Source organism: Myotis nattereri (assembly GCF_964212035.1).
Source record: "Myotis nattereri genome assembly, chromosome: 2".
In the NCBI taxonomy this organism is placed as follows: Eukaryota; Metazoa; Chordata; class Mammalia; order Chiroptera; family Vespertilionidae; genus Myotis; species Myotis nattereri.
The window spans coordinates 194,564,528-194,591,461 of NC_138076.1; the positions used below are offsets into that span (position 1 = coordinate 194,564,528).

The 26,934-nt window shown below is 55.3% G+C and overlaps 2 protein-coding genes across 3 annotated transcripts; both read right to left on the reverse strand.

The window, feature by feature from the left end:
- Positions 1-14,427: 14,427 nt before the first annotated feature.
- Positions 14,428-20,468, reverse strand: LAG3 (lymphocyte activating 3). 2 transcript variants are annotated; one of them, XM_081083190.1, is made up of 8 exons: positions 20,013-20,468; positions 19,596-19,740; positions 19,022-19,269; positions 18,123-18,386; positions 17,418-17,693; positions 15,600-15,839; positions 14,953-15,083; positions 14,428-14,638 (listed from the first exon to the last, which is right to left on the reverse strand). In XM_081083190.1, the coding sequence occupies exons 1-8, from the start codon at positions 20,068-20,070 to the stop codon at positions 14,486-14,488; spliced, it is 1,515 nt and encodes a 504-aa protein (XP_080939316.1). In that variant the 5' UTR covers positions 20,071-20,468; the 3' UTR covers positions 14,428-14,485. The 2 variants fall into 2 exon arrangements, with proteins under 2 accessions (XP_080939316.1, XP_080939317.1); XM_081083191.1 differs by lacking the exon at positions 20,013-20,468 and having other exon boundaries at positions 19,445-19,740.
- A 1,337-nt stretch (positions 20,469-21,805) lies between these two features.
- On the reverse strand, positions 21,806-26,456 carry PTMS (parathymosin). The gene is made up of 5 exons (XM_081083192.1): positions 25,933-26,456; positions 22,917-22,988; positions 22,701-22,779; positions 22,519-22,580; positions 21,806-22,355 (listed from the first exon to the last, which is right to left on the reverse strand). The coding sequence occupies exons 1-5, from the start codon at positions 25,975-25,977 to the stop codon at positions 22,305-22,307; spliced, it is 309 nt and encodes a 102-aa protein (XP_080939318.1). The 5' UTR covers positions 25,978-26,456; the 3' UTR covers positions 21,806-22,304.
- Between the last annotated feature and the right edge of the window lie 478 nt (positions 26,457-26,934).

The following is a 26,934-nucleotide window of genomic DNA, read 5'->3' on the forward strand; positions in this document are numbered from 1 at the left end:
GAGGCTGGTCACGGGTGCAGTTGTTTACAAGTTAGCTTGGGGCAGGGAGGTGTTGAGGGGAAGGCTGGGGTGAGACCGTGGGGCAGGGGCACTCTCACATCTGAAGTGGTTCTCATCCCAGGGAAACAGGACTCTCTCTGTGTCTTTGGTGAGCAGAGAGTGAAGGGGTCTCCTAGGGGATATCACTTCCCAGGGCCCAAATTCAGCTTCGGTGCTTGAGGAAGCTGGGATATTCCTGACCTTCCCCCAAATGGTGGTCATTTTTTCTTCCCCACGCCAGGATCCTAGGCCTGTGCAGAGGCCCACTCTTGCCCCCAGCTCCCTGCACTGCCCCAACCCGCCCCCAGAGCTCAGCTGAGGCAGGAGGCTAGGGGTTTCCAGCTGCTGCTTGCTTTTGTGCCTTGGGCTTCCGCTGCCACCCCAGAGAGCTGGCCTTTGATTCCCACATCCTCAGCCTCCCCAGACACGCTCCGCCCCAGTACTGCAGCATCCTGTACACCTCCCCCCACCCCACCCCCAGAGGCTGGGAGGGTTCGCTGGTCCCCAAGATCCTGGTGCCTCTCTCTCCTCCCCCACCCCACTTCTCACCCCCCCCCCAGCCCCCTGCAGTGTCTCTCTGCTCGCATCCCCTGCGTTTCTGTATCTGTGCCTCCCCACGTGGATGCATCCATCTGCAGCTCCCTGCCTAAGTGTCTCCCTCTGCGCCGCAGACCCCAGGAGGCAGTTCTGACTCTCCTGGTTTTGCGTGGAGTGCCCCTTGCCTCTCCTTTTTCGTCTCTCCCCATTCCAGCTGCCACCGAGCTCCAGTTCCATTTCTTGCCCGTAAACAGGCATCCAGGCCTTTGGCAGGAATGCAGGCTTCAACAAGCTTTGATCCGAAGGGAGCCCGCAGAGCACAGCCTGGAGCGGAGGGGCGGATGCAAGGGGGATGGCTGCAGGGTGGACAAAGGGAAAAACACAGATTGGGACAAACACATGGACGCCCCAGGGGCTGATGGCGGGAGGATGGGAGGGGAAGCCGAAGGTAAGGAGCGACCCAGAGCAGCTCATTAAAGCCACAGCTGCACTCTGCACAATCCACGATCACACACAAAGCCCAGGGGAGTGCAAGCAAGGTGGAGGCAGAGGGAGAGAGATGAAGAAATTCTGAGAGGCGAGGCCCGTGCACAGCGCAGTCGACCAAAAGGGAGACAGAGAACAGGGGGCGATGAGACCAACACGGCAGCACAACACGCACCGCACACGCAGAGCCCTTGGGGTTCCTGCTGCCCTCAGCCTGGCCCCCCGAGATGGGACGAGGAGCGAGGCTGGGGAGAGGAAGAGGGCACGGCCTCACCACAGTGACAGTCTGTGGTCCCGCAGGCACTTTCATCTCCTCCCCGCGGCCCCCAGGCAGCCCCGCTGGCCCAGCCACGGATGTGCCCCCCACCGCACACCCTCTCCCCGGCTTACTGGCGTCGTGTAACCTTCCTCGATGCCACGACCCCCCTGAGGGACCCTGTGGTTCGGTGGCTGCAACCTCCGCCATCCTCTCCTTTGCCTCAGACGCCCACGGTGGGGGAGCCGCGCCCCCCTCCTTCCCCTGTCCCCCGAAAGGTGCAGAACAGAGATCAGCCTTAGAGCCTCACAGACCCAGGCCCCACCTGCCTCCTCCCAGCACCCACCTCAGCAGAGTTCCTCCATGCCCCGGGCTTTCACTCAGTGTCCACACTGGGCGAGGCCCTGGGGCTCCCCAGCTCCCTGGCGGGTGGGCCACCTGCTCCCACCGTGGCCAGGGGAGGCCCCGGGGCCCAGAGGCTCCTCCTGGAACCAGCGGCGGGGCAGCTTTTACTCTGAGGCTGACCTCTTCCGGATAAAGTGTCCTCACCCCCAGGGAGGGAGACCAGCCGGCGAGTGATTTCTGGCCCGTCCTCTCGGAAACCTCTCAGCGGAGGGAGGCCGAGGCGGCCATTTTGTGGAAAGGGCCCCAAAATTATTTGTCACAACACGAAAAGGTGGTGATCGATCGTCCCCGTCAGGTCCTGCTCGCAGCCTCGAGCTCTTGAACGTGCGCCCCGCGGAGCAGGGCATCCAGGTGCAGGTATCCACCCAGAGCGAAGCCTCTGAATTGGGGAGAAGGGGCTTTTCTATGGGGAGGAACCCGACTGTCCCAGGAGGCCCTGTCCAGTCTCAGAAGGGGAGGCGGAGGGCGCCCCGGGCACAGGGCAGAGCCCAGGAGGTCTTGGGGGAGAGAAGGCCTGAGGCTGTGGGTTGGACAAGGCGTCCTGTCCTGAGGGGTCTCACCTCCCCAGGGCCCCCCACACTCGGCCAAGCCTGGGGCAGGGCGGGGCTGCGCATCCCTCCTTAGCCCCGTAGCCTGCTTTGTCGGAGCAGCTAAGACACCTAGAACCGATTCTCTTAGAGCCAATATCTCCCATGATGGATTTGCCTAAAAATGCGTCTCTATCCTCTTTCTGGCATGTGACACGTAGAGCTCAAAGTCAATCCTTTTTGAGAATTTTAACCTTTCCGTTTCACTCATCATTTTAAAGCTAGTTAAAGGGGAAGTCTTTAGACATATTGTGCAAGACGTCCTAAAAAACGCACACAAGTAGACAAACATATCAAATACATATAAACAGAAAAGACGATTAACAGGCTGCGTCGATCGTGCGGCTTCCGTCCGAAATGCCGCCAGTGTGATTTCTGGTGTGACTTCTTGGTGATGGTGTCACTGGGAAAATTGATTTTGGGAGAATTGCCTCTAGACTGGATTCCACTTCTCCTATTATTATTTTTTATTGCTTTTCCCTTTGTTTCCCCTTCTCATTTGTTTTTTATAGGCCTCCTCCCCTCCTTCCTTAATATATTCTTTCTCTCCCTTTCCCCCTCCCCCTTCCCTCTTTTTTCTCTTTTCGCTCTCTCCCCCTCTTCGTCTTCTCCTCTCTCCATAGTTAGTTGCCTTCCACTGCTTTTCTCAGCCTGTGGTGGCCTCAAGTCCCCGGGTCTTCTCTGACTTTGCAGGCTGAGCCCACCCCCCTCTGAGAGCACCTTCTGGCCCCTGGCCCGGGCCCTGGGCTGGGCTGGTGGGGATGCCGAGAGGGTTTGGCATAGTCCCTCTTGAAGCTCACAGATCCAGTGGGAGATGGCTGCTCATGAAACGCAAGAGAAGGTGGCCCGACCTGCGGTGGGAGAGCTGGGAGTCCAGCACATCCCAACGTATCTGCCGCCGCGCTCTGCTCCCCTTCCCGGAGCTCGCCTCCCCTTCCCGACCCGCAGAAAGGTATGAAGCTGTCTGCCCATCTTACCTCTGGGCCTGTGTCTTTAGTCCCCTCTGAGTCTCGCTCCCCTACAGGTGTGCCTATGTGAGGGCTGGGAGCTCTGCCACCTCGACCCCGCTGGGGAGAGTGCTTGTTACTCCTGCAGAGACGCACTTAAGTGAAGAGACAGGAAGCCAGCTGGGTAGAGAGACTCCACACCCCAGACCTGGGCCGGCCCCCAACGTCACTGCCTGGGGCTGGGGTCCCCACCCTCTGCCTGTAGGGGAAGATGTCAAAGTGAAAATGCAGATGTCAAAGGAAAAAGTTAAGCAGAGCTAGGAGGGAGCCCAGAGTGTGTCATGTCACGAACTTGTTGCCTGTGTGTCCAGGCGTGGGGCCTGCAGAAGGCAGCCAATCAGTGATTCTCTTGCATCAGTGGTATTTCTGTCTCTCTCTCCCTCTTCTTTCCTCTCTGAAATATATATATATATATATATATATATATATATATATATATATATATATTTAAAGGTTATCTTGCCCTGTTTTAACATTCCAAAGGTTTGAGGCATAAGACGGGCACAGTTCCACCATTCCTCTGGCACGGCAACTCTGGCTGCGTTTTAAAGTGGCTCCATTTAGTTCTCAGCCATCATTGAGCCATGGACATCTCTTGGGACCACTGGCCCAAGCAACACAAGACCGGGGGCAAGAGGAAGCCCCGCCACAAGAAGTGAAAAGATGAGCTGGGCCGCCCTGCTGCCAACACTAACATGCCTCCCCCTCCAACCCCCCCCCCCCCCTCGCATACACACAGTCTGTGTGCGCGGAGGCAGCAAGAAGTGCTGCACCTTGAGGCTGGCGTGGCCAACGTCTCCTGGGGCTGGGAGTGTTGTGCCCCCAAAACAAGGATTACTGGTGCTGTCTACCACACATCCAGCAGCAAACCGGTCGCACCAAGACCCCAGTAAAGAGCCGCACGGTGCTCATTACAGCACCCCACACGACAGGGGTACAATCCCGCTAGGCACTGCCCCTGGGCCAAAACAAGGGGGCCAAGCGGGTTCCTGAGGAGGAAGACCATTTAAACAAAAAACGATCAGAGAAAATTCAGGAGAAATATGGGGAAAGGTAAAAGAATGCCAGAATCATCCGTCGTCTAGTTCCAGCAGGCAAGCGCCTGCACACAGGGCTCCAAGACCAGGCTCAGAAGGCTCTGTGCTGGAGGGCCAGGAGCTGGGGTTCCAGCTGAGGAAAAGCAAGGCCGGGAGCAGCAAATAAATCCTTCCTCCTATCGTAGCTCATGTAATACAGGTGTTTATTGTTTAAATAAAGTGGCTTCATTTATTGTTTTTTACAACCTTCCATCCTCCTTCTTTGAACCTCCCACTCAGTGAGGGCTTCACCATCCACCGAGCTGCTCACGCCAGATAAGCTGGGTATCATCTTTGGCTCCACCCAGCCCCCCTCCCCACGTGTTCAGTTACCAGTTCTCATGGATGCTGCCTTCTAAATAGCTCTGGAGTCTGTCCAGGTCACTCTGCCCCCTGCCACCATTCCCATCCAAGGTGCCAGCATCATCCCTGGCCTGGGGATCGCACCTGCCTTTTCACTGGTCTCCTGGTCCCGCCATTCTTCTTCCTCCAGGTCATCCTCTGCTCAGCAGCCTGAATTTAAATATGCTCATATTGCCGAAACCGGTTTGGCTCAGTGGATAGAGCGTCGGCCTGCGGACTGAAAGGTCCCAGGTTCGATTCCGGTCAAGGGCATGTACCTGGGTTGCGGGCACATCCCCAGTGGGAGATGTGCAGGAGGCAGCTGATCGATGTTTCTCTTTCATCGATGTTTCTAACTCTCTATCTCTCTCCCTTCCTCTCTGTAAAAAATCAATAAAATATATTTTAAAAAAAATAAAATAAATAAATAAATATGCTCATATCGTCATGCCATGCCCCTACTATGAGAAAAAACAAAGTGGCTAGTTCCGCTTGCAACTCCAACAATGAACGCAGTGTTTCCACTGGAGTCCATCATTGTGCTGCATCTGCAGCAGAAGAGCTCCCCTCATCTCTCATTTCATAATTAATGAGAAGTGCTACATCTCATTCCATAACAATGCACTCAAGGGTTGAACTTTAATAAAATTAATATTTACTGCTTCATCAAGGACATTCTTAAGTGAAACTGGCACTTTTTTCCTTTTTCTTTTCTTTTTTTCTGCAAGTGCCTGGCGGTGAAGAATACAATGACTATAGTATGGTTTGGCTCCACTGCCTTGATTTGTGCTAAGGCAGCAGGCAGTCTATCCCTGGTAGCTTTTGCAACATCGTTGCAATCTCAACATGCAGATAACTTCGTCTTATTTTTATGAAAATAACTGGACCTCGAGAACCCCCTGACAAGGTCTCAGGGAACCCTGTGGGCCACACTTTGAGAACCACTAATCTAGAAAATGTTTATTCATTCTTCAGATCTTAACTATGTCTCTGCACAGACCTTCATTGTCCCCAGAGTTTTTTCTTCCTTAGTAATGCCCTCAATTTTTAGCAGTGCTCAGGGCTGCCCAGATTTAAGTTATACTTCCCAGCTCCCTTTGCAGCTGAATGTGGCTAAATGACCATGTTAGTTAATGGATGTAAGAGAAAATGTCAGGTGCACCGCACCTTCTACGGAGCATCCTTCAAGGGAGGACATATGTCCTTCAGAGGATGAAGTGAATCCTTCCTCGGGCCTTCATCCCTTACTGCAGGCTGGAATGCAAACACTCTCCCACCTGCTTTCTCATGTACATGACCTAGCAGGCGCCTATAGGCTCTTGAGTTTATAACCCCTGATCTAGTCAGTTCCTCCATTCATTCATGTATTCAACAAGTGTTAAGTGTCTACCAGACCCCAGGTGCTGGGGATGTCAGGTAAGCTAGGCATGGTCCTTGCTCTAGCCTGTGAGGTAGACACTACACGTCCAATCATTTCATTACGATTAGACAAGTGCTGCGAGGAAGAAGCACAGAGTGCTGGAAGAGCTTATCATCGGGAACTTGGTTTCAGCCGGGAGCCTGAGGAAGGCTTCCGTGGGGAGTGTGTATCGGTAAGCACGGGGCTCTGCCGCAAATGAAAGAAAAGTCAACATAATGGAAGCTTTTTTGAGGCTGAGGTTGCTTTCTCAGCTGAAAGAAGTCTGGTGGCAGGTGGCTCGGAGATAAGGGAGGTGAAGGGGCTCCACATCTTACCGCAGGGGCTAGATTTGGGCTGCACCGTCCTCTCTCTGCCCAGGACCCCTCCTCATAGCCCGAGAAGGCTACTCAAGCTCCTCAGCTGAAGCCAGAGTCGCTTACAGTAAGATCTCCGGGTACCCTCTGCTGCTTCTCCCCTGGAGCACGTGTCCAAGTGTAATGATGATGAAGTTATCGATTGTGTAGTGTCTGTCTGTCTCCCAGACCAGAGTGGTGACCACGCCTGTCTACTTAGCACCCAGCAGAGTGCCTTGGGCCTCGTAGATCCTTAATACTTGTCAAATCTTTTTTTATATATTAAATTTTATTGATATTAATTGATATTAAGTTGTGGTAAAATATATACGCACCACCGTAAAATTTATCATTCTACCCTTTTTTAAGTGTACAGTGCGGCAGCATTAAGCACATTCACATTGTTGTGCAACCATCACCAACATCCATCTCCACGACTTTTTCACCTTCCCCAACTGAAATTCTGTACCTGTGAAATACTAACTTTCTATTCCCCCAGCCCCTGACTGCCGAATACTTTTTGAATGGATGAATGGATAGAGTCTAGGTCGGATCACAGACTTCAATGCCTAAGGGAGCCTGCTAGGTCCGTGGTCGGCAAACTGCAGCTCGCGAGCCACATGCGGCTCTTTGGCCCCTTGAGTGTGGCTCTTCCTAAGTCTTAGGAGCACCCTAATTAAGTTAATAACAATGTACCTATCTATATAGTTTAAGTTTAAAAAATTTGGCTCTCAAAAGAAATTTCAATCGTTGTACTGTTGATATTTGGCTCTGTTGACTAATGAGTTTGCCGACCACTGTGCTAGGTAATCTAAATGAGAAAAGCAGACCCGCAGTGAACTGTAGGGAGAGGTGAGGACTGAGGTGGGGACTAGAGAGTGCCTGCCTCATTGAATGGGGGCAGCCACTAACCACACAGCTCCAGCTGAGTTGATAGTAGAGGTTGTACCAGAATGTGAACTCAGAGTTGCCAGCTCTGCCCAAATTTTGAGAGAAGATGGGAAACCAGACATGTATGTAATATCTCCTAATTTTAATGTTGACAACTAATTGTTTGTTTTGTTCTAACACTGGATAAATCAAACAAAGCATTCCAGAGGCTGGGTCTAGCTTAGGGCCCACGGATTGCACCAGATGAACCAGATGGACTGGGTAACACCATTCGACTCTGGGGTCAGTGACCTGTGAATGTCTATGAAGATGGATTCCCAGACTCAACAGGCTCCAAGAACGTGACTGGCTGTCCCGCTGGGATTTCCAAAGAGGAAAAGAAAAGAGGAAGAGAGAGCAAGTTTACATGAACATTAACAGCTGTGTGCTCTATATGGCTGTGTATTTTATTTAATCCTCACAACAATGAGAGGACACACGGATTATTTTCCGGACCATACAGACGAGGAAACTGAGGCTCAAAGAGTTTAAGAAAATTGCTGAAGGTCACAGAGCTAGTAACCATAACCGGTGGAACTGGGATTTGAACTTCTGCCTGGACCCAATGCTTGGATTGTCACCCCCCCCCCCCGCCCCCGACTGCCTCTCCTCTCCATTAAGGAAGGCAGTGCAGTGAGGGATATGAGGCTGACAACCTCATCTGGGGCTCCGGAGGCTTAGCATCGGCCACTGTGCCTCACATATATACAGTGATTTTCCATTTCAAAGCACTTCCACATACATAAGCACTTGCCAAACCTTTTTGGTAGGTATTATCATCCTCGTTTTATAGAAGAAGAAATGCAGTTAAGCCCATGGTAGGACTGTACGCACTGAGCATGGCGATTTCCAGAAGTCTCCTGTTCCTGGTAGAGCACTATTTTTGCTGCATGGATTCTGTCTTCAGGCTGGAGGAAGGGGAAGAGGTCAAGTGGGGAGAAAGAGAGGGGAAGCAGAGGGAAGACAGAAGCTAGGCTGACAGTGTCGGAGGGAGGCCGGGCTATTGGAGAAGGGGTAGGGCTGCCCGTGGAAGCTGAGGAAGGGAAGTTGGAAGCCCCAGGTGCAGTCCTGTGGTGGCCTCCTTACCAGAAACATCTGCAGCTGCACTGACACCCTCTGCAAAGGGGGTTGGGGGCAGGCTTGGAGTTGGGGGCGTGGGGGAGGGGCCACAGAGGTGGTCTGGGAAGTAGAGTCTCCCAGGGCTGACCCACCTCCACCCTGGCCACATTCTTCCTAGCTCCTTGGCCACCTTCTGCAACTCTCAGAGGGTGGCTCCTGGGCCTCCCGCACCCCATGGGAGCTATGAGCAGGCAAATTTCAGAGCCCAGCCTGGGCTCAGCCAGCTGGCACCTGCAGCCCTTTGGATAAACTGTCAGCCGCAGAGTAAAGCAGACTGAACCCATCCCCACCCAACCCCATTCCCTTCAAAGGGGGACCTCCATCTTGGGGTGGGCCCAAGCAAGGAAACCTAAGCTCCTTGCTTACCTCCTTTGTGGGATGCACCTCTGCCTGGTGGGGGAGGTGGAGCAGGGAACTTTCTGGGCCTGCCCTGCACCTTAAAGATAAGAAGACCTTTCCCTAACCGGTTTGGCTCAGTGGATAGAGCATCGGCCTGCGGACTGAAGGGTCCCAGCTTCGATTCCGGTCAAGGGCATGTACGTTGGTTGCGGGCACATCCCCAGTAGGGAGTGTGCGGGAGGCAGCTGATCGATGTTTCTCTCTCATCAATGTTTCTAACTCTCTATCCCTCTCCCTTCCCCTCTGTAAAAAATCAATAAAATATATTTTTTTTAAAAAAGAAGAAGACCTGCTGGGCATGGGTTGCAGGCTCATCCCCAGTTGGGGGTGTGCAGGAGGCAGCCAATCAATGATTCTCTGTCATCATCATTGATGTTTCTATCTCTCTCTCCCTTCCTCTCTGAAATCAATAAAATAAAATATATATAAATAAATATGTAAATATATATGTAGTGTATATATACACTGAGTGGCCAGATTATTATGACCACCCCATCAGTACTTCGTTGGGCCACCCTTTGCCTTCAATACTGCGGCAATTCTTCTTGGCAGTGACTCCACGAGATGTTGAAAGGTGATGCGAGGAATCTGACACCATGCCTGGTGAATAGCACTGTCCAGTTCTGTGAGATTTGATGGTTGCGGAACCAGCTGCCTGATGGCTCTTTTAACTTCATCCCACAAATGCTCAATTGGGTTGAGATCTGGTGATTGTGGGGGACACCTAAGCAAGGTAAAGTCTCCCTCATGTTCTTGAAACCACTCCTGCACAATACAAGCACCGTGGCATGGCACATTGTCTTGTTGGAAGAAGCCATCTCCATTGGGATATGCCATCTACATGACAGGATGAACTTGATCAGCAACGACACTTAGGTATGTTGTGCTATTCAGGTGTTGTTCCACACGAATTAAAGGGCCCAAATCATGCCAGGAAAACATGCCCCAAACCATAACACTGCCCTCACCAGCTTGAAGGGTTGTACTCAGGCATGTGGGGTGCATGCTTTCATGCTGTTTCCGCCAAATTCTCACTCTGCCATCTGCATGATGCAACTGGAAATGTGATTCATCGGACCACATGACTTTTTTCCAATGCTCGACTGTCCAATCCTTGTGTTCCTGTGCAAATTGGAGATGATTTATCTTGGTAACTGCATACAGCAAAGGTGTTCGAACAGGCCTTCGGCTTCCCATATCCCATACGATGCAGTATACAGCTAATTTGCCTACAAACATCAGGTGGTCATAAGAACCTGACCACTCAATATATATATATATATATATATATATATATATATATATATATATATTACATATATATTTTTTAATTTTTTTAAGGAACCCCAACTGGCGTGGCAACTCACTGGTTGAGCATTGAACTATAAACCAGGAGGTCATGGTTTGATTCTGGTCAGGGCACATACCCAGGTTGTTAGCTCAATCCCCCATTTTCTTATTTTTAAAAAAGAATTCTATATCATACTATCTTTTAACCTAAATATGTCCTCTTTTATTGAATATATTTTTATTGATTTCAGAGAGGAAAGGAGAGGGAGAGAGAGATAGAAACATCAATGATGAGAGAGAATCACCGATCGATTGGCTGCCTCCTGCATGCCCCTCACTGGGGATTGAGCCCACAACCTAGGCATGTGCCCCTGACCAGAATTGAACCTGGGACCTCAGTCCGCAGGCCGACACTCTATCCACTGAGTCAAACTGGCTAGGGCCATATAGAATTCTTAAAAAGAAGACCAAGGTCAGGAGAGGGGGACATCTGGCCAAGGTGACCGCGGGTCTGGATGAGCACAGCATGGCCTCTTGCTTGACACACTTGACTTGGCAAGGCTCTGGGCCTCATTTGGCTTCCAGAATTTCTGGACAGTGGACAATGGGGGAGGCTGTCAGGTCACGCGGGGCTGTGGGGAGAGGGGAGGCACTCAGAGATAGCGCTCCCCCTCTCATAGCCTAGCTCTCTTTCAGGCACTGTTCCCCCTACGATAGCCCAGGTGATGCCAGATGGACCCCCAGAGATTCCTGTCTCCTTCAGTTCCCACCCTGTGCTGTCCCCTCCCACACTGCACTAGCATTGGCCGGTGTGGCCAATAGAATGAGGCCGGAGGGAAGGTAGCCACTCTCCAGGTTAGGTTATAAAGACATGGTAGCTTTTGTTTTGGCCACTCCCTCCCTCTGGGGGAAGCCACTAAGAGGCCGCCCACGTCGGCAGAACTAACCCCTCTGGCCAGCAGTCACCTGAGGGTCCTTCTTAGAAGCAGGCCCTTCAGTCACGCCTTCAGGTGACTCAGCTCTGACCCACATCTTGGCAGCAACCTCACAAGAGAGCCTCACCCAGAGCTACTCAGTTCAGCTGCTCCTGGTTCCTGAGCGGGTGAGACAGTGCTTACTGGGTAAGTGACTGAGTTTTGGGGTGATCTGTTATGCGGCGATAGGTACTTAATACTTCCCCACCCCCTTTTCTTTTTTTAATTCTCACCCAAGGATATTTTTTCCGTTGATCTTCAGACAGAGTGGAAGGGATGCGGGGGGGGGGGGGGGGGCGCGGGAGAAACATCGACTGGTTGCCTCCTGCATTCCAGGGTCTGAGATTGAGCTGGGAACCAAGGTACAAACTCAAACCGAGGTACATGCTGTTGACTGGGAATCGAACCCCAGCCCTTTGGTCTGCGGGCCAACACTCTAACCACTGAGCCAAACCCGGCCAGGGCTGCATCCCTTCCTTTTTAACAAGGACCCAAGCCCTAGCCAGTTTGGATCAGTGGACAGAGCATTGGCCTACAGACTGTAGAGGCCTGAGTTTGATTCCAGTCAGGGGCACATGCCTGGGTTGTGGGCTTGATCCCCAGTCGGGGGTGTGCAGGAGGCAGCCAATCAATGCTTTTCTATCATTATTGATATTTCTATCTCTCTCTTCCTCTCTGAAATAAAAATATATTTTAAAAAACACACACAAAAAACAAGGACCTGAAATGATCCCTCTCCCACCTTCCACAGGCCCCACTGAGCTTCCTGCCTCCTTTTTTTTTTAAAAAAAAAAAATGTATTTACTGATTTGAGAGAGAGGAGGAGGAGTGAAGGGGAAAAGAGAGAGAGAGAGATTGATTTGTTGTTCCACTTATTCATCCATTTATGCATTCATTGGTTGCTCCTTATATGTGCCCTGACCCAGGATCAAACCTGCAACCTTGGTATATCAGGACAATGCTCTAACCAACTGAGCTACCTGGCTAGGGCTGAGCTGCCTGCCTCCTTGGTGCCCCTTCCCCTCTAGGTCCCCAACCAGGAATACTGGTTCGGTTCACAGAGAAGCCGGAAGGCGCGGGATGAATTAACCCTGCTCCCTGGAAGGACAAAGACAACACAAAATGGGCTGGAGGTTATCTTGCTAGAGCTTTGAGGGGAGAGGGGAGGGGCAGGGTTCGTCACCCCCTAAGAGAGATCTCATAGGGAAGGGGGTGAAAATTAATAAAAGGATCACGGTAAGCACAAGCCCCATGCCCTCTCTTCCTTCCGTTTTCTCTGCTCTTCACTTCCTTCGTGGGTGAACAGGTGGCCCATCGCTCTGCCGCTGTCCCGCCCCCCCTGCTCCCTTTGTGCAGGAACAAGGGGAAGTCCCCCCCAGATTCACACTGGTGAATCCTCGATGACTGCTTTCAGAAGCCCAAAGGGCATAGGATGTTACCGAGTCAAAAGGAAAAATGCCACCCACAAAAATTTCCAGGAAACCCCTGCCCCACTGAAACAAGGGGTCCTGCTGCTGCAGTCTTGCTCCCACTCTCTTTCAATATTTTTTCCCTCCTGCCCAGGGTAAAGTTCCCCGACAGCTGTCTGCGGCCAAAGTCCAGAGCGTGGCCCACATTGCAGGCAGAGGTCTAGGTCGCTGTGGGGGTGCTGTGGGCTGAGGCTGTGTGTGTGCTCTAACACCACGACCAGCATTCATGAATGTTCTCTCTGAGAGGGACAGACAGACAGGGCGGGCAGGCAGGCGGGTGGGTCGTCTCTATCACTCCTGGCATGACCAGAGCAGGCCTGCTTCCTCCTTCACAAAGGGCTGATCAGACCAGCACATCGCATGCGTGGAGCACAGCACAGTTAAGCCCTTTTGCTATCCAATACTCACAACAGCCCATTCTGGTGGGTTATTACTATCCCATTTAATAGGTGAGGAAACTGAGGCTCAGGGAGATCAACTCTGGTCATGTCAGCACAGCTGGGGTCAGAAGCCAGGGCTCCTGACTCCCAAAGCTGCAGCAGCGGCCAGCTGCCTCGCTGGCTGCTCTTGTCCCCACGTGGGGCCTTTGTTCACAACACTCTCCTTTGTCAGACTTGGATCTTAACCTCGCAGGTCCAGGGCTATGTATCCTGAGGCATGTATTGTTCAGTCCTTCTCCTGGTGGGTGCATAGAGCATGTGACAGCTGCTGGGTGCACCCTCATATGCAGACCATAGCAAGGGCACCCCACAAAGGCGGTGCCTACATGTGGGGACACCAGCTGCCTGTCCACTGCACTGCTAATCTCCCACGTGCCCAGCCTACCCAGTAACCCCCAGTGGTGTGAGACAGTGACCACTGGGTGGCAGTGTGCCCTCATGCCTAGGAACAGATGCGGCCCCAGGAGCTGAGGAACATGGGGGTGGGGCAGAAGCAGACAGGAACCCCAGCAGCCCGCACAGAAAGGTTGCAAGACTTGATCTCCAGGAGGATTCAACAGGGCAGGGCTGTTCCGTGTGTGTGTGTGTGTGTGTGTGTGTGTGTGTGTGTGTGCGTGTATATATATATGTGTGTGTATGTGTATATATGTGTGTGCGTGTGTGTGCGTGTGTGTATGTGCGTGTGTGTATGTGTGTGTATATGTGTGTGTCTATGTATGTGTGCATGTGTGTATGTATGTGCGTGTGTGTGCGCGTATGTGCGTGTGTATGTGTGTGTATATGTTTGTGTGTGTATGTGTCTATACATATGTATATGTGTGCGTGTGTGTATGTGTGTATATATGTATATGTTTGTGTGTGTGTGTATGTGTGTATATGTGTGTGTGTGTGTGTGCGCGTGTGTGTGTGTGTGTGCGTGTGTGTGTATACACGCACCCACTACAACCAGAGAGACAAGGACGGTGCTGAATGGAGCGGAATGTGGATGGGGTGGGGTGGGCCAGAGGAATGAAAATATAAAGGAAACCAGGGCAGCCAGCACCATAGCCAAAGGACAGGGAAGGGCTGTCGGGGTAAGGGGTGAGGGCTTTTGGAGCTTTAGAAAAATCACTCCCCATAAGAGATAGTAAGAAAGAGACTAAGGAGAAAGGAATCACTGAGAAGCCAGGAACAGAAAGGAGAAGATAAGAGAGCCTGACGGGGAGGGGGGAGGGGGGAAGATTAGGTTGAAAGGCTGGAGTGGGAGAAGGGAGCCCCCAGAGGTTGGGGAGAGACAAGACTCTTCACTCGACAAGAAGGAGCCAGACTCAGGCTTGCTGCTGATGGGAGTTTATTTGTACTGAGCTACGGAGATCCACTGGCTGCCCCAGCTCCAGGTCAGGGCTGCTGTGGCTGTGGCTGTGGCTGTGGCTGTGGCTGTGGCTGTGGCTCCAGCTCCGGCTCTGGTTCTTGCTCCAGATCCCCTATCTTGCTCTGAGCCTGAGGTGGGTGAATCCCATGCTCTAAAGCAGAGAATCTTCTTGGCCGCCACTGTGGGAAGACATGGAGGGTGAGAGAAAGAAAAGGACGAAAAGAAAGGGAGTAAGGAGGCTACTGGGTCCATCTGTTCTTTTTCCGCCCCTGCCCTCGCCATGTGGTCCCAGGCCTTTTCTTGGCCCCTTCAAGCCTCCCCTGCATTCTTCAGGCACAAGGGGTCCCTGGAGTGCAGAGGCCTATGAAGAAGGGGTTGTAAAGTCAACTTCAGGCCCCACCTTAGTCACTTTTGCTGAGGAGGTGGTGCCAGACAGCATGGAGGACTGGGGAGAAGGGAAACCAGTGGCAACGGAGGGGAGTCCCTGGCTCACCGGTCTTCTCCAAAGGTGAAAGCCAAAGGCTCCAGTCGCCAAAAGGAGCAGGAGGAGGACACCGAAGGCGATAAGGAGAGGGAGGTGGCCTGTCTTCAGGGCTCCTGGGGCTCTCTCGGAACGCTGGGCACCTAAGGAGAAGTACAGGATTGGGCACAGAGTCACGACTGAAAGGACATTTGGCCACATCCTCATATTTCACAGACACAGACCATGAGGCCCAAAGAGTTTAAGGGACTCGTCCAGGATCATTCAACTAATTACTGGCAGGAGAGGGTCAGGACTAGACAAGAGCTGGAAGTCAGGGCCCTGATTGGAAAAGAAAGAGCTGGGAGGGGTGGGGAGGAGGTCTGCAAGTGGGATCAAGATGACTGGTCTGGCCCTAACCGGTTTGGTTCAGTGGATAAAGCGTTGGCCTGCGGACTGAAGGGTCCCAGGTTCGATTCCGGTCAAGGGCATGTACCTTGGTTGCGGGCACATCTCCAGTAGGAGGTGTGCAGGAGGCAGCTGATCGATGTTTCTCTCTCATCTATATTTCTAACTCTCTATCCCTCTCCCTTTCTCTCTGTATAAAATAAAATATATTTAAAAAAAAAAAAAAGATGACTGGTCTGGAGTTGGGGACCCCGTGTTGCGGGGTCTCAGACCTGGGCCAGGCAGCTCTGTGAAGTAGACCGCTGTTCCGAGAAGCCTCTCCCCACTGTACAGATGGCACTGCCAGGCCTGGGAGAGGAGGCTGGCCTCCTGCACCTCCAGCAAGGGTCCTGGGGAACTCCTCGAAGACTTGTCCCGGGGGCGCCACACAAAGCGCTCCTGTCCAGATGCCGGCGTCACCTCACAAAGAAGTTTTCTCAGGTTTCCAGGTAACCCGGAGGATTTGGGAGTCACTGAAAACATTAGAGGGAAGAGATCTTTTGAGTCCCCAGCCCCCTTACCTGACACCATAGGATCAACTCCCAAGTTTCAGGCACACTGCACTCCCCTGGGCTCTGATTGGGTGAGGCTGAGGGGAGGAGACCAGGGTCATGGCCAAAGTAATCTTATGAAGACAAAGTTCTGGTCAGATCACTCCGCTGCTCAAAAACTTCCCAGGCTCCCTGTTGCCTTCAGGGGACTGTTCAAACTCAAACTGGGCCAGAAGGATCCCATAACGAATATTATTTCAGACTCTTTTACATTACTACCACTCAAATGCTCAAACCCTCAATATCTGCTAGGTGAGTTGGCCCCCAATATACTTTGCACTGTTCCTGCTTTCATAATTTGAATCACCCATCCGTGCCCCTGCCTTGAGGTGCCCCCTGAATGAACTTGCCCACTTCCTGGATGTTTGGAGAAGGGTGAACTGACCAACTGACCTAGAGACAGAGCATCTCAAAGCTCAACGGTGAGAGACAGGGTGAGTAGGAGGAGACAAATAGTGCACAGGCACCTGAAGATTTGGTGTCACAGACACCTGAGTACAGACCCTGAGTCTGACACTTCCCCGGGGTGTGACTTAGGGAATGTTCCTCCTCTAGAAAGCATTTCCCGTTGAATTGTCATGAGATAGCATGGGAAACTGACACAAAACAACGGGCCCTCAAGAAAACCTTAGGCAGAAAGAATTGGTAGGCTTTGGCAACTGGCTGGACATGAGGGAAGGAGAAAGCCAGGTTTCAGGGTGAGTGGGATGCAGATGGCGTTACTGACTGAAAGGCTAAGTCAGCAAGACTTAGCATGAGGAAAAGATGGGGTTCAGAGTGAGGCTGAGATCTAGGTAGAAATTTCCAGGAAGTATATGGAAATTCAGCACTGGCAGACGGGGGATGTATTATTTGCTAGCATAGTCACTTATTCATTCAACTATATTCATTAAGCACCTACTATGTGCTGCTATTATTTAGTTTCCACAGGTTAGTACTGCAGACACAGTCAAGTAACCACCACTGGTAATTGATTGAATAACCAATCAATCAACACATTTTGAGGGTTTTGTTTGTTTGTTTGTTTGTTTTTTAATGGGTTTGTTTTACACTGTCTTGAAAAGCTCATGATCAGTAAATATTTGCTGACCAAGGAACTGATGTATTAACTCCTCCCAAATCCAGGCCACTTCCTGCAACTTTAACCCAAGCCCTGGCCCCAAAGTGGGACAAGGATTCTAGAAATATAGTCCACCCCTTTGGAACCATTCAAACTTTTGCTACTTCTCCTTCTAACTTCTCAGACCCCACCCCCCAATTCAGAGCAGGGGATCCCCTTAGAGAAGAGTGGAACATGCATCTAGTGACTCAGGGGAGATTTTTAGTTTCAGTTTTTATATGTGGGGGCGAGAAAAGAAGAGGCCTCGAGGGGCAGCCTCTGGAAATTGTGCCCATGGCCTGGCATCATGAGGTGGCTTTGCCAGTATTTGCCTGGCCAGGCATCCCTCCCTGTCCAGCTCCTCTGGGTTGGGAGCTACTCCTTTCCCACGCAGGCCTGACCTGTGATGACTGCCAAAGTGACGGTGGAAATGAGCTGCTGCCCCTGCAGATGGATGCGGCAGGTGTAGGTCCCAGCCTGGGCCTGGCTCACAGCCTCCAGTTGAAGGGTAAAGTTGCCATTGTCTCCAGTCACCAGCAGGTCAGGGCCTCCCCCAGGAGGGGCCCACTTGGCAGTGAGAAAAGACTGGGTGCCTACACCAGGAGGCAGAGGGCAGGGCAGCTCCACCCGGGAACCTGCTCCTGCGTACACTGTCAGAGGGACTGGAGGCTCCAGATCTGGAGAGAAAAGGAAACCCAACGTTAAAGCAGAGAGGGGGAGGTGGCAGAGGGGCTGGGACACTGGATCTGAACGGAAGAGAGGCAGAAAAGTGCAGGAGCGAAGGAGGTGGTCCGGCTCTGAAGAGGGCTAAGGAGTAGAATAAGGTGGAAGAACCAAAGAGGCTCAGAAACCCGGGTTGGGAGTGGGCCAGCAGGAAACCAAAGGCTGGCCATTGTGGCTGGGTGGCCCAAGGAAAGTCCGCAATGGGAGAAGGCAGCTGAAAGGCCGCAACAGGAGAAAGGAAGAAACTGGACAGTGAGGCCCAGAATAATCACAGGTGGTGTAAGCTGCTGAGGACCTACTGTGGGGACCCGCAAGTCAGGAGGAGATGAGAAGAGGGCAGCAAGGCATTGTGGTCACGGGTGAAGGCAGACTGGAGGAGTTACCCAGAACAGTGAGGTTGTAGGTGCTGGAGACACTGAAGCCATCTCTGTAGGTGAGGATGCAGCCCCAGAGCCCAGAGTCTACGGGGCTGACTTTGGGCAGGAAGAGGAAGCTCCCATCTAAGTGGTGATGGGGAGACTTCTGAACAGGGACTCTGCCTGGGCCCCGGAACCACCGCACAGAGGCCGGGAAGTCAGGGCGGCTGAAGGAGCAGTTCAGGACGACCCAATCCGAGGTCCTGAGAGGCCCCTGGGGACTGGCGGTCACTGCACAGGGATAAAGAAGGTTGGAAGGGTGGATCAGCCCACGGCAAACACTTTCCCAACACAGCAGGCCAACTAGGCTGGGAGCTCTAGGCACCACCATGTAAATTTCTTTGTCTTCTCCCCTCGCGCTCCCCGCTCCCAGCTCAGTGCCTGGCACCTGGAAGTGCTTAAAATGGATGCCCAGAGTCTCCAGCCTCCAAGTGTGCTTGGCTTGGTCTTCCCTTTCACCAGGCCTTCCTTGCCCGAGGATCCCCACTCAGCCCACCTCCTGAGCCACAGATGTCTGAAATGAATCACTCTAGGCCGGCACCCTCCCTCCCCCCCACCCTCCCCAGGGGTGCCTCCCCTCCTCCACCCTGGCACTCCCACGGCGGGTGGGGGAAGGGGAGCGCAAGGGGTGATATAATCTCTCCAAAGAGCCCTCCTCCCCCACACGTGCTTTTCTGGGGGCACCTTCCACTTCGCGATCTGGTTCCCCACCCTCTTCCGCTGCCCTTCTGGGGGCTCGCCGGCAGGGCCCAGGGCGCATCCTTAGAAGCGCAGCCTCGGCCCAGCCCTTCCTGCCTCCGGACGGCGGCGTCTGGAACTGGGCGCCCTCCTCCCAGCCCGGCGCCCCTCGCCCCGCCCCCACCTACTGGAGGCCTGGCCCACGCGCAGATGGAGGCGGCAGGTGAGGGCGCGGTCCCGGTCCCGGAGGTTCACGGCGGCGCGGTACTGGCCCGCGTCCGCGCGTCGGGCCGGGCGCAGCCAAAGCGAGAAGTCGCCGCGCCGGAGGCCCCGCTCTTCCAGCTGCACGCGGGGCTGCAGGGGCGGCCGCCCGCTGCGCAGGCCCCCGGGCGCCAGCCTCAGCACCGTGTAGGGGCCGCTCCGGGCTGGGGGCGGGCTGGGAGCGGGAGGGAGAGATGGAGACGTTAAAGGGAAAGAAGTCTCGAGAGAGATGCAGTCCCGCCGCACTCTGAGGATAAGGAAGCCCGCCCAAAGGGCAGATCTCTTGACCATTAACGCCCCCCGTGTCCGCCCTCGCACTGGGCCAGCGCCATCCCCTGCTGGCAACCTACCGGCTGCCTGGATGAGGAAGGGCCCAGGGTGCATGGTGGCCGGGGAGGCAGGCCACTGGCTTCAGAGGGTCTGACAGCTCCCGGCAGGGAACCGAGGGCCGGCTTGGACCTTGGATTTGGGAGTTCTGCTGCCCAAGTTTGGGGTGCATACCTGTCTGGTAGATGCTGCCAGGTAACCCCTCCTATTCGAAGGCTGAGATCCTCGAGGGGGATTGTTGGGCTGCAGGGGAGCTGGGCAGGAGCCCCCTCCTGGGCCCACACCTCCGGGACCTCTGTCCGGGGCCCTGGTGCCTCCACTGGGGAGGAAAAGAGAGGCCAAAGGGAGGGACCATGAGCCAAGAGACTTAGGAGTAAAGAAGGAGCCTGAGGAAGACCAGGGTTCTGCCCTTTTCCTGCCAAGAGGGAGCCTGATGAGAGGCTTTGGGGCTGAAGGACTGCCCCCAAGCAAGGCTTGAGAGAAATCCACCCAAACTACGAACCCTGGCTTCTGTGTAGTCATCCGGAGATCCCTGCTGACCCCCTCCTGCGGGTCTGGGTCAACCCTCTCACAGCATCATCCCCATCTTACCTGGAGCCACCCACAGCAAGGGCAGAAGCACCAAGAACAGGAACTGGGCTTCCCCCATCTCCCCTTAGGTCTGGGCCGGGAGGAGCCCTCCAAAGGGAAGAGGTCAAGAAGGAGGGAGAGACAGCCTGACAAAAGAGCGGTTCTGCAAGGTGGAGGGTGGAGGAAAGGAACCTAGGAGAAGAGGGACAGGGACAGAGGCCTGGAGGGAGAGGGGAGGAACCAATGACCAGAGGCTGGAATCCAGAGGAAAGCTGGCCAGGTCAGGCAGCCACGGGCTGGGGAGGGGAGGGAGAAAGGTAGGGGGTGGGGTGGGCGGGAGTCCTAGGTAATGGGGCAGGGCAGTGGCAGAGAGCAGAGCAGAGGCAAGGTGGATGTCTTGAGCTGGGAGGCCCGTCTGTTCCCAGGGCCCTTGCCCCTGTCCTTCTGCCTTCCCTTCACCTTCCCCACTTCCCCTCTGCGTTGCCCCCCCACACGCCCCAGGGCTCACGGTTTCGCTTCGCAGTGGAAAGTCTGAGGGGGTTGATTCCCAGCAGCACTACCCTCCACCCCTGTGTGGCTGGCGCTCCCCTTGTTTATTTCCTCAGTCCTGGGTGTCCCCACCACCTCCTCCACCCTCCCCCACCCCCCTGACTATTCCCTTTCCCAGGACCTTCTGCCCTTCTCCACAAGCTGTCAACCGTTTCCCCGTCAGTTCCAACAGCCACACTTTCTTCCTGGCCAGCCCTTCCTTTGGTACTCATCCCCTCCCTCACTCCTTTAACCTTGCAGAACTTCATTACCGCTCTAGACCTGCCTCCCCCACCCACCCAATCATTCTTGGGAATAAGGTAGACAGGATGACTTATGGGACCTTAAAAGATGATAGGCCTGGAAAAGGGTGCCTCAAGCCCAAATAGCGATGAGCTTTCAGCATGAGCTAGGCAGTTTTGGACACTACATACAGCAACTCATGAAACCTTGTTATCCCCATTGTACAGATGAGGAAACTGAGGCGGGCTCAGAGACGAACTAATGTGGCAAGGTCAGTTACGGAGTATGAAGACAAAAGCTGCGTGTAGTCCTGACCGCAGGTGAAGTGTGGGTGGTCTTTAACAAGTTGGTGGTGTTAATAAGTCACACGCACCTGCCCCAGCTCAGACCCCTGCTCCCAACCTAGAGGTTCTAGATTGGCAAGGGTGATATGGCAAAACGCACAAATCCTGCAACAGAGACCAAACTCGAGAAAAACTGAGGCAGAAGTACTAGGGAAGGTTGAAACCCTTGCTTCCCACCTGTACCAGCCTGAGGAGCCCAGCAGGGAGTGATGGAGGGTGGGGGCCAAGAACTTGCCGCCAGCCTGGGTACAAGAGGCCCTGGAGTTCTCTACTTAGCCAGGTACTCACACCTCAGTGCCAGGCAGAGGCAACTCACTCGCTCCAGGTCCCAGGAAGTTGAGACCCAGGCCTCCAGCCTTCTCCCACTGCAGGGGTGGGACTTCCTGTTTCTGAGGCTGTCTCTGCCTGGTTCAGCACAATAAGGCTGGTAGCTTTCCACTGGGCTCAGCAGTGTCTAGACCTGGTGTGGGCTAGCAGGGAAGTGCGCGTGTATTGCTGGGGAGGAATTCCCCAAGAATCCAAAATCAGGACAACAGTCAGTTCTCAAAGAAGCCGTCCTCCGTGCCCACCCTGAAAGTGCTGACCTTGTCTTCTTTAATGGTGGGTAACAGGAGGGCACTTTTTAATAGAAGGGAGCGGTTCTAACAGACTGTGACATAGCCACCCTCCTCCCTCTGCCCTGGGAAAGCAGGAGACAGGTTAAAAACAGAAGCGCGACCATTTCTTTATTAAATTATACAAAAAGGGGAGGAGAGGGGGGCAGCTGTGGGGCTTGGTCCCAACCCTGGCCCCACCCCGGCCTGGCGCTGTCTGAGAGAAGGGGATCTGAAGGAGACCCAGGGATCAGGCAGGGTAGGGATGGGCAGGACAGAAGGCTAGGATGCAGAGGTTCCGAAGGAGAAGCTATCGGAGGGGGGGGGGGGGGAGTGAGGAAGAGAGAAAGAAGAGGGAAAGGGAGCAATTGGGGACCAGCTGGGGAGCTCAGATGGAACAGGTCAGGAGGTGGAACAATGGCAGAGTGAGGATGGAAGGGCAGTGTCTGGAGAGGTGGACATGAGAAGGCTGGGGAGAAAGAGGGTGGCAGCTCTGATGCAGGGCCCAGAGCAAGGAATCAGGTGAAGAGTGGCTGCACTGAACTGTTCCTGCCCCCATCTCCAGGCCTTGAGGGGCCTCCTTCCCCAGCCCACTGGCAGGGGGCTCATGCCGATGCCCCATTTTCTGTCTTCTGCCGCTTGGGATCAGCTTCATCCTGTGGAGAGGGAAAGAGCAGGTAAATGGGAGAGGGACTTCCCTGTCCCTGCCCTACTCCAGCACCCGCCCATGCACCACAGGGTTCTGGATCCAAATCCAAAGGGCTCCCAGCCCCTGCTGCATCCCTGACAGCCCCTCAGGCCCCACAACCCAGCCCAAACCTCCTCTTCAGCAGCTCTCTTCAGCGCGGGCCCCTCGTCGTCATCATCTTCTTCTTCCTCATCTGAGGAGCCAGAAATGGGTCATTGGGGAGGCAGGGAGCCCCAGCAGGCCCCAGTGGTCGCCCTCAGCCCTACATCAGGTCTTCAAGCCCACCCTGACTCTGTTCCTTGCCCCTCCCCACCTTCTTCTTCTCCTTCATCCTCCTCCTCTCCATCCTCAGCGGTTTCTTCTTCCTCCTCCTCAGCTCCATTCTCCTCCTCCTTTGGGGATCAGAGGAGAGAGCAGTGTCAGGCTGGCTGTTTGCCTCCCACACCATCACCACCAGCGGCCAGGGGCACTGGGAGGACCGGAAGGGTGGGGCAAGGTGGGCACAACCCCCAACCCTGACCCTCAGCACCTCCACCACTTCTTTCTTCCGCTCTTTCCGGCTCGCCTTCTCCTCCACCTTCTCTTTCTTCTCCTTCAGGTCCTGCAAGAGAGAAAGAGGTCACCTTTCTCTCACCAGAAAGCATCTGCAGCCCTGAAGTCCCTCCAGCCCTGGTTCTCCCTCTGCAGTGAGCTTAGAGGAGAATGTGAAATAGAGAAGGTAGTGACAGCAGTTTAGAGTCAGAACAGAGGTCGCAGGGGCCTAAAGGCCACAACAGGGCTGAGATCAGACACTTTCTTCCCCAGTCTCAGAGGAGATGAAAAGTGATGAGGAAAGAGAACTAGGTGGCCAAGGTAACTGCTCACCATCCCCATCAAGTTCTTCCCAACCTCACTGGCTGCAGAGTTCAGCTCAGCAAAGCAAATCCCCTCCATCTGCTCACAGCCCTGATGCCCCACCCCCTCCCACTGCCTGCCCAGCTCTGCCTTTTGTCTACCCCTAGGGCCTTTTCCTGGTACACTTTCCTGGGCATCCCTCCCAGCTTCCCCCCAGCTACCAAAGCCTTGTTTCCCTGTCTGTGTGTCTGTCCCCAGAATCCTCAGGCTCCTACTTGGGCAAACACCACAGGAATAGGGAGAGCACTCTAGCCCAATTCCTGGCACCCCCTCTCACTTTTTCCCACTCCCCTCTCTGGGGGAAAAAAAAAGTTCAAGTAGTTTCCACCTCCCTCTGGAGTGTGCACGGTGTGGCAGGAGGGTAGAAATAACTGCTTCCAGGGGATGTAGGTCAAGTAGGATAAAACAAACATGGGAGAATGTGGGACATGGAGATGAAATGAGACAAGTTCTGTGTCTGGGGTGGGACAGAAATACAGATGGGGAAAGTACATGTCTAGAGGACACCCCCCCCCCTGCACTGCCCCTCTTCTTCACCCCAAGATCTTAGCAGGCACACCCTAATGTCCTTTTCTGATGCGGCAGAGGGAGATGCTCCTGAGAGTCCCCCTTCTCTAGACACACCTGCCCTTCCAATTTTGATTCCTCCTCTTCCCACCCCACCCTTGGCAGGCCCTGAACGAGTGTCTCCTTATGATCAGATCTGGCATTGGTGTGCAACTCTGTGTATCTGATTCCGTGTGGATGGAAGTTTTCTGTGTGAGTAGATCACCCTGAGAGGGTGTGTCCTTTCTGGAGCTGAACTGGGATAGGAGGGGGTGTGGGCTGGTGTCAGTGGTTGGCCTGGAGGGACACTCAATTCCCTTCTCCCTTTCAGGGAAGGGAGAATGCTTGACCCTCTCACTCCAGCTAGGTTTCCTCATGTCACTTGGCTGTCCTCATTTCTTTGCCACATGGTCGGTATGGCATTTCTTTCTTTTTTTCAAACTCATTTTTGATGAGCGAGAGAGACATTGATTTGTTGTTCCACTTATTTATGCATTCATTTGGTTAATTCTTGGATGTGTCCCGACCAGGGATCAAACCTTGGCACGCTCTAACCAACTGGGCTGCCCGGCCAGGGCAGTATGGTGTTTCTACTATGTGGTGGGCTTGCTCCTCCATCCTGGGCCTGGAGAGCCACCCCGGGCTCATGAGCTTCTCTCTGGGCCCCAGCACCAAGTCTGTGTGCCCCTGGCCTGAGTTTCCCATCTGGGCTTAAGGGGGGAGGGACATTACGAGACCAAAGTCCAAGGGGCCGGGCCCTCTCCTCCCTGCTCTGTCCTTCTGGTCACTGTCCTTCCATGATCCCCTTTCCAGGAGGGTATGACCCAGGTCTGTGCTAAGCAGCCCTCTGGCCCATTTACTCAACACAGGCACACGCTGACATGGGCTGACACCAGTTCACACACACACAGCTTCAGAGGAGCCCCGCCGCAACTCAGGACACACGGCCTGTGTCTGGGTCTTCTGGCACCCTCCTGAGACAGACAGCACCAGAGCACGGTGGCGTCCTGGGCACGCACGAACCAGCAACACGGCTCCAGGCCTCCACACGCACACATGTAACTGACACAGGCAGTCCCACACACTCGCTGCATTTCAGACATACAAAGACACCTACTCAGTGAAATCACGTGCCACCACACCTTGCCAGATCTCGCACACAGCCCCCCTCTTCCACGGCCTGTAATCCCACGGGGTCCCTCCTTCTCGCTTCACAGGCCATCAGGAGGCCCCCATGACTTCCTCGGCCACCCTCCACTCCCAAGGTCGGGCTCCCAGCCCCCAAGCCCTGGCCGAATTAACTGCCCAAAGCAATCCTCAGCAAGTTCCCTGGAGAAATGAAAGGCTGGAAGCGAGGCAAGGGCAAACGGATGGGCCGGGGAAGGGAGCTGACAGAGCAAGGATGGCTTCATGCAAGGCGGTGCAATGCTGAGCAGAGGCTTTTTCGAAGGCTATTCCTATCCCGCTTGTGGTTTTTAGGGACTCAGGGTTCTTTATCAGGTGTGTGTGGGGGGGGGGGGGGGGCTGAAAAGGTGCTACGGAGAGAAAAGACAGCTGACGGCCACGGGCAAAGGAAAGGATGCAGCCGGCAAGATCGGAGGGAAACGAGAAAATAGAGGCAGTGGCGGTGCAAGGAGAGGAGCAGGCGGCAGGCGGCCTCGAGGGGAGGGGCCGAGGGGCGGCCTCCGGGGAGAGTCCTGTTTACACCGGAGGGTCTCACGCCGCGCAGCCCAGGAGGTGAAGTCAATTTACACCCCGAGGGGCCGGGGCCGGGGCGCGGGGAGGGAGCGGGCGGAGTGGGCCGCGCGTGCAGGGCTCGGACGGGAACGGAACGGGCCGGGGCCGGGGCCAGGGCGTGCGGGCCGGGCCGGAGGGGTGGAGACGGCGCCTGGGCCCGAGCGGGCCGGGAAGCTAGAGGGCGCTGGCGGGCAGCACGCCGCGCCGGGGAGGCAGCGCCAGGCCGGGAGCGTGGGGGGAGGGCGGAGAAGGGTCGGCCGGGCTCCGGCGCCCGGGCAGCGTGGGGCCGTCGGGGGCGGCCAGGGGCGCGTGGCCGCGCCGAGTCCGGGGGTCGCGCGGGTCCGGATGGCGGCCGTCCCCGCCCGTACCTTGGCGCTCAACTCGGCCGCTGCCTCCACGCTCTTCTCCGACATGGTGCCGGGGCCGGGGCTGGCGGGGAGCCGGGGTCCCGGGGTCGGGACGGAGGGGCCCTGGACGGCGGAGGGTGGCCGCGGCCGGAACCTGGCGCGGTGGCGGCGGCGACAGCGGCAGCGGCAGCGGCGGCGGCGGCCGCTCGGCGGGCTGGGGCTCTGGAAGAGGCGGCAGAGGCGCGCGGGGTGGGGCGGGGGTGGGTCCGGAGCGGAGACCCGCAGGGCTGCGCCGTCCGGAGAGCGGGCGGAAGGGCGGTGCGGGCGGTGGCTGGCGCGCTCCGGCCGCGGTCGCTGGGTCCTCGCCGCCCCCGCACCCGCAGAGCTGCCACCGACCAGCCGCTGCCGCCCCCGGGCAGGGAAACTGCTTATAAAGGCGGCGCTGCCCGACGGGAGGGGCTTCCCAGGGGTGGGGCCGGCGGGAGCGGGGAGGAGAGGAGCCGGGAGGAGGATGAAAGCGGAGGTTGGAGAGGTGGGGATAGGAGGATGAGAGCGAGGGGAGGGCGCGCGGCGGGGGGAGGCCGGGCGGGAGGGGCCGGAGAGGCGCGGGGCGCGGAGGTGGGCCGGGGTGGGGTTCCCGCGGGGCGGGGCCTCCGCCTGTGGATGTGGAGTCTGTCTGTTGGGGGCGGGCTGGAGGGATGGCCAGAATCCTACTGGCCTCCCCCCCCCAAAAAACAACCACCCTGAGATGTTGCCAGGGGGTGGTGTGGGGAGCAGAGGGGGAGCTGGGCAGGTATGTGAGAAACCAAAAGCCTCCAGAGGAGGAAGCGGTGGGAGCCACTTGCGCACCGCGCCGGCCTTCCCCTGCCCTCGGGCCTCCGCGTGGCCTGGAGGCGATGGGACCGGGCAGCGCGCCCCGTCCCGCCCGAGGCCGACTTCGGTGACCCTCCCGGCTCTTCCCATCCCGCGGGGTCGGAGGCCGCTTCCTTTCCTCTCCCGTCTCACTTCGCCGGGCCCTCCTGC

Bases quoted from the DNA above. Each gene is read 5' to 3' on its own strand.
- LAG3 (XM_081083190.1), bottom strand. From the start codon at position 20,070: ATGGGGGAAGCCCAGTTCCTGTTCTTGGTGCTTCTGCCCTTGCTGTGG. The intron at 15,840-17,417 runs GTCAGGCCTGCG...TAATGTTTTCAG, and splicing joins CACTTTGGCAGTCATCACAG to TGACTCCCAAATCCTCCGGG. The intron at 14,639-14,952 runs GTGAGCCAGGGA...GTCTTCCCACAG, and splicing joins TTCACCTTTGGAGAAGACCG to TGGCGGCCAAGAAGATTCTC.
- PTMS (XM_081083192.1), bottom strand. From the start codon at position 25,977: ATGTCGGAGAAGAGCGTGGAGGCAGCGGCCGAGTTGAGCGCCAAG. The intron at 22,780-22,916 runs GTGCTGAGGGTC...TGATCCCCAAAG, and splicing joins GGAAGAAAGAAGTGGTGGAG to GAGGAGGAGAATGGAGCTGA. The intron at 22,581-22,700 runs GTGGGGAGGGGC...CTGGCTCCTCAG, and splicing joins GGATGAAGGAGAAGAAGAAG to ATGAGGAAGAAGAAGATGAT.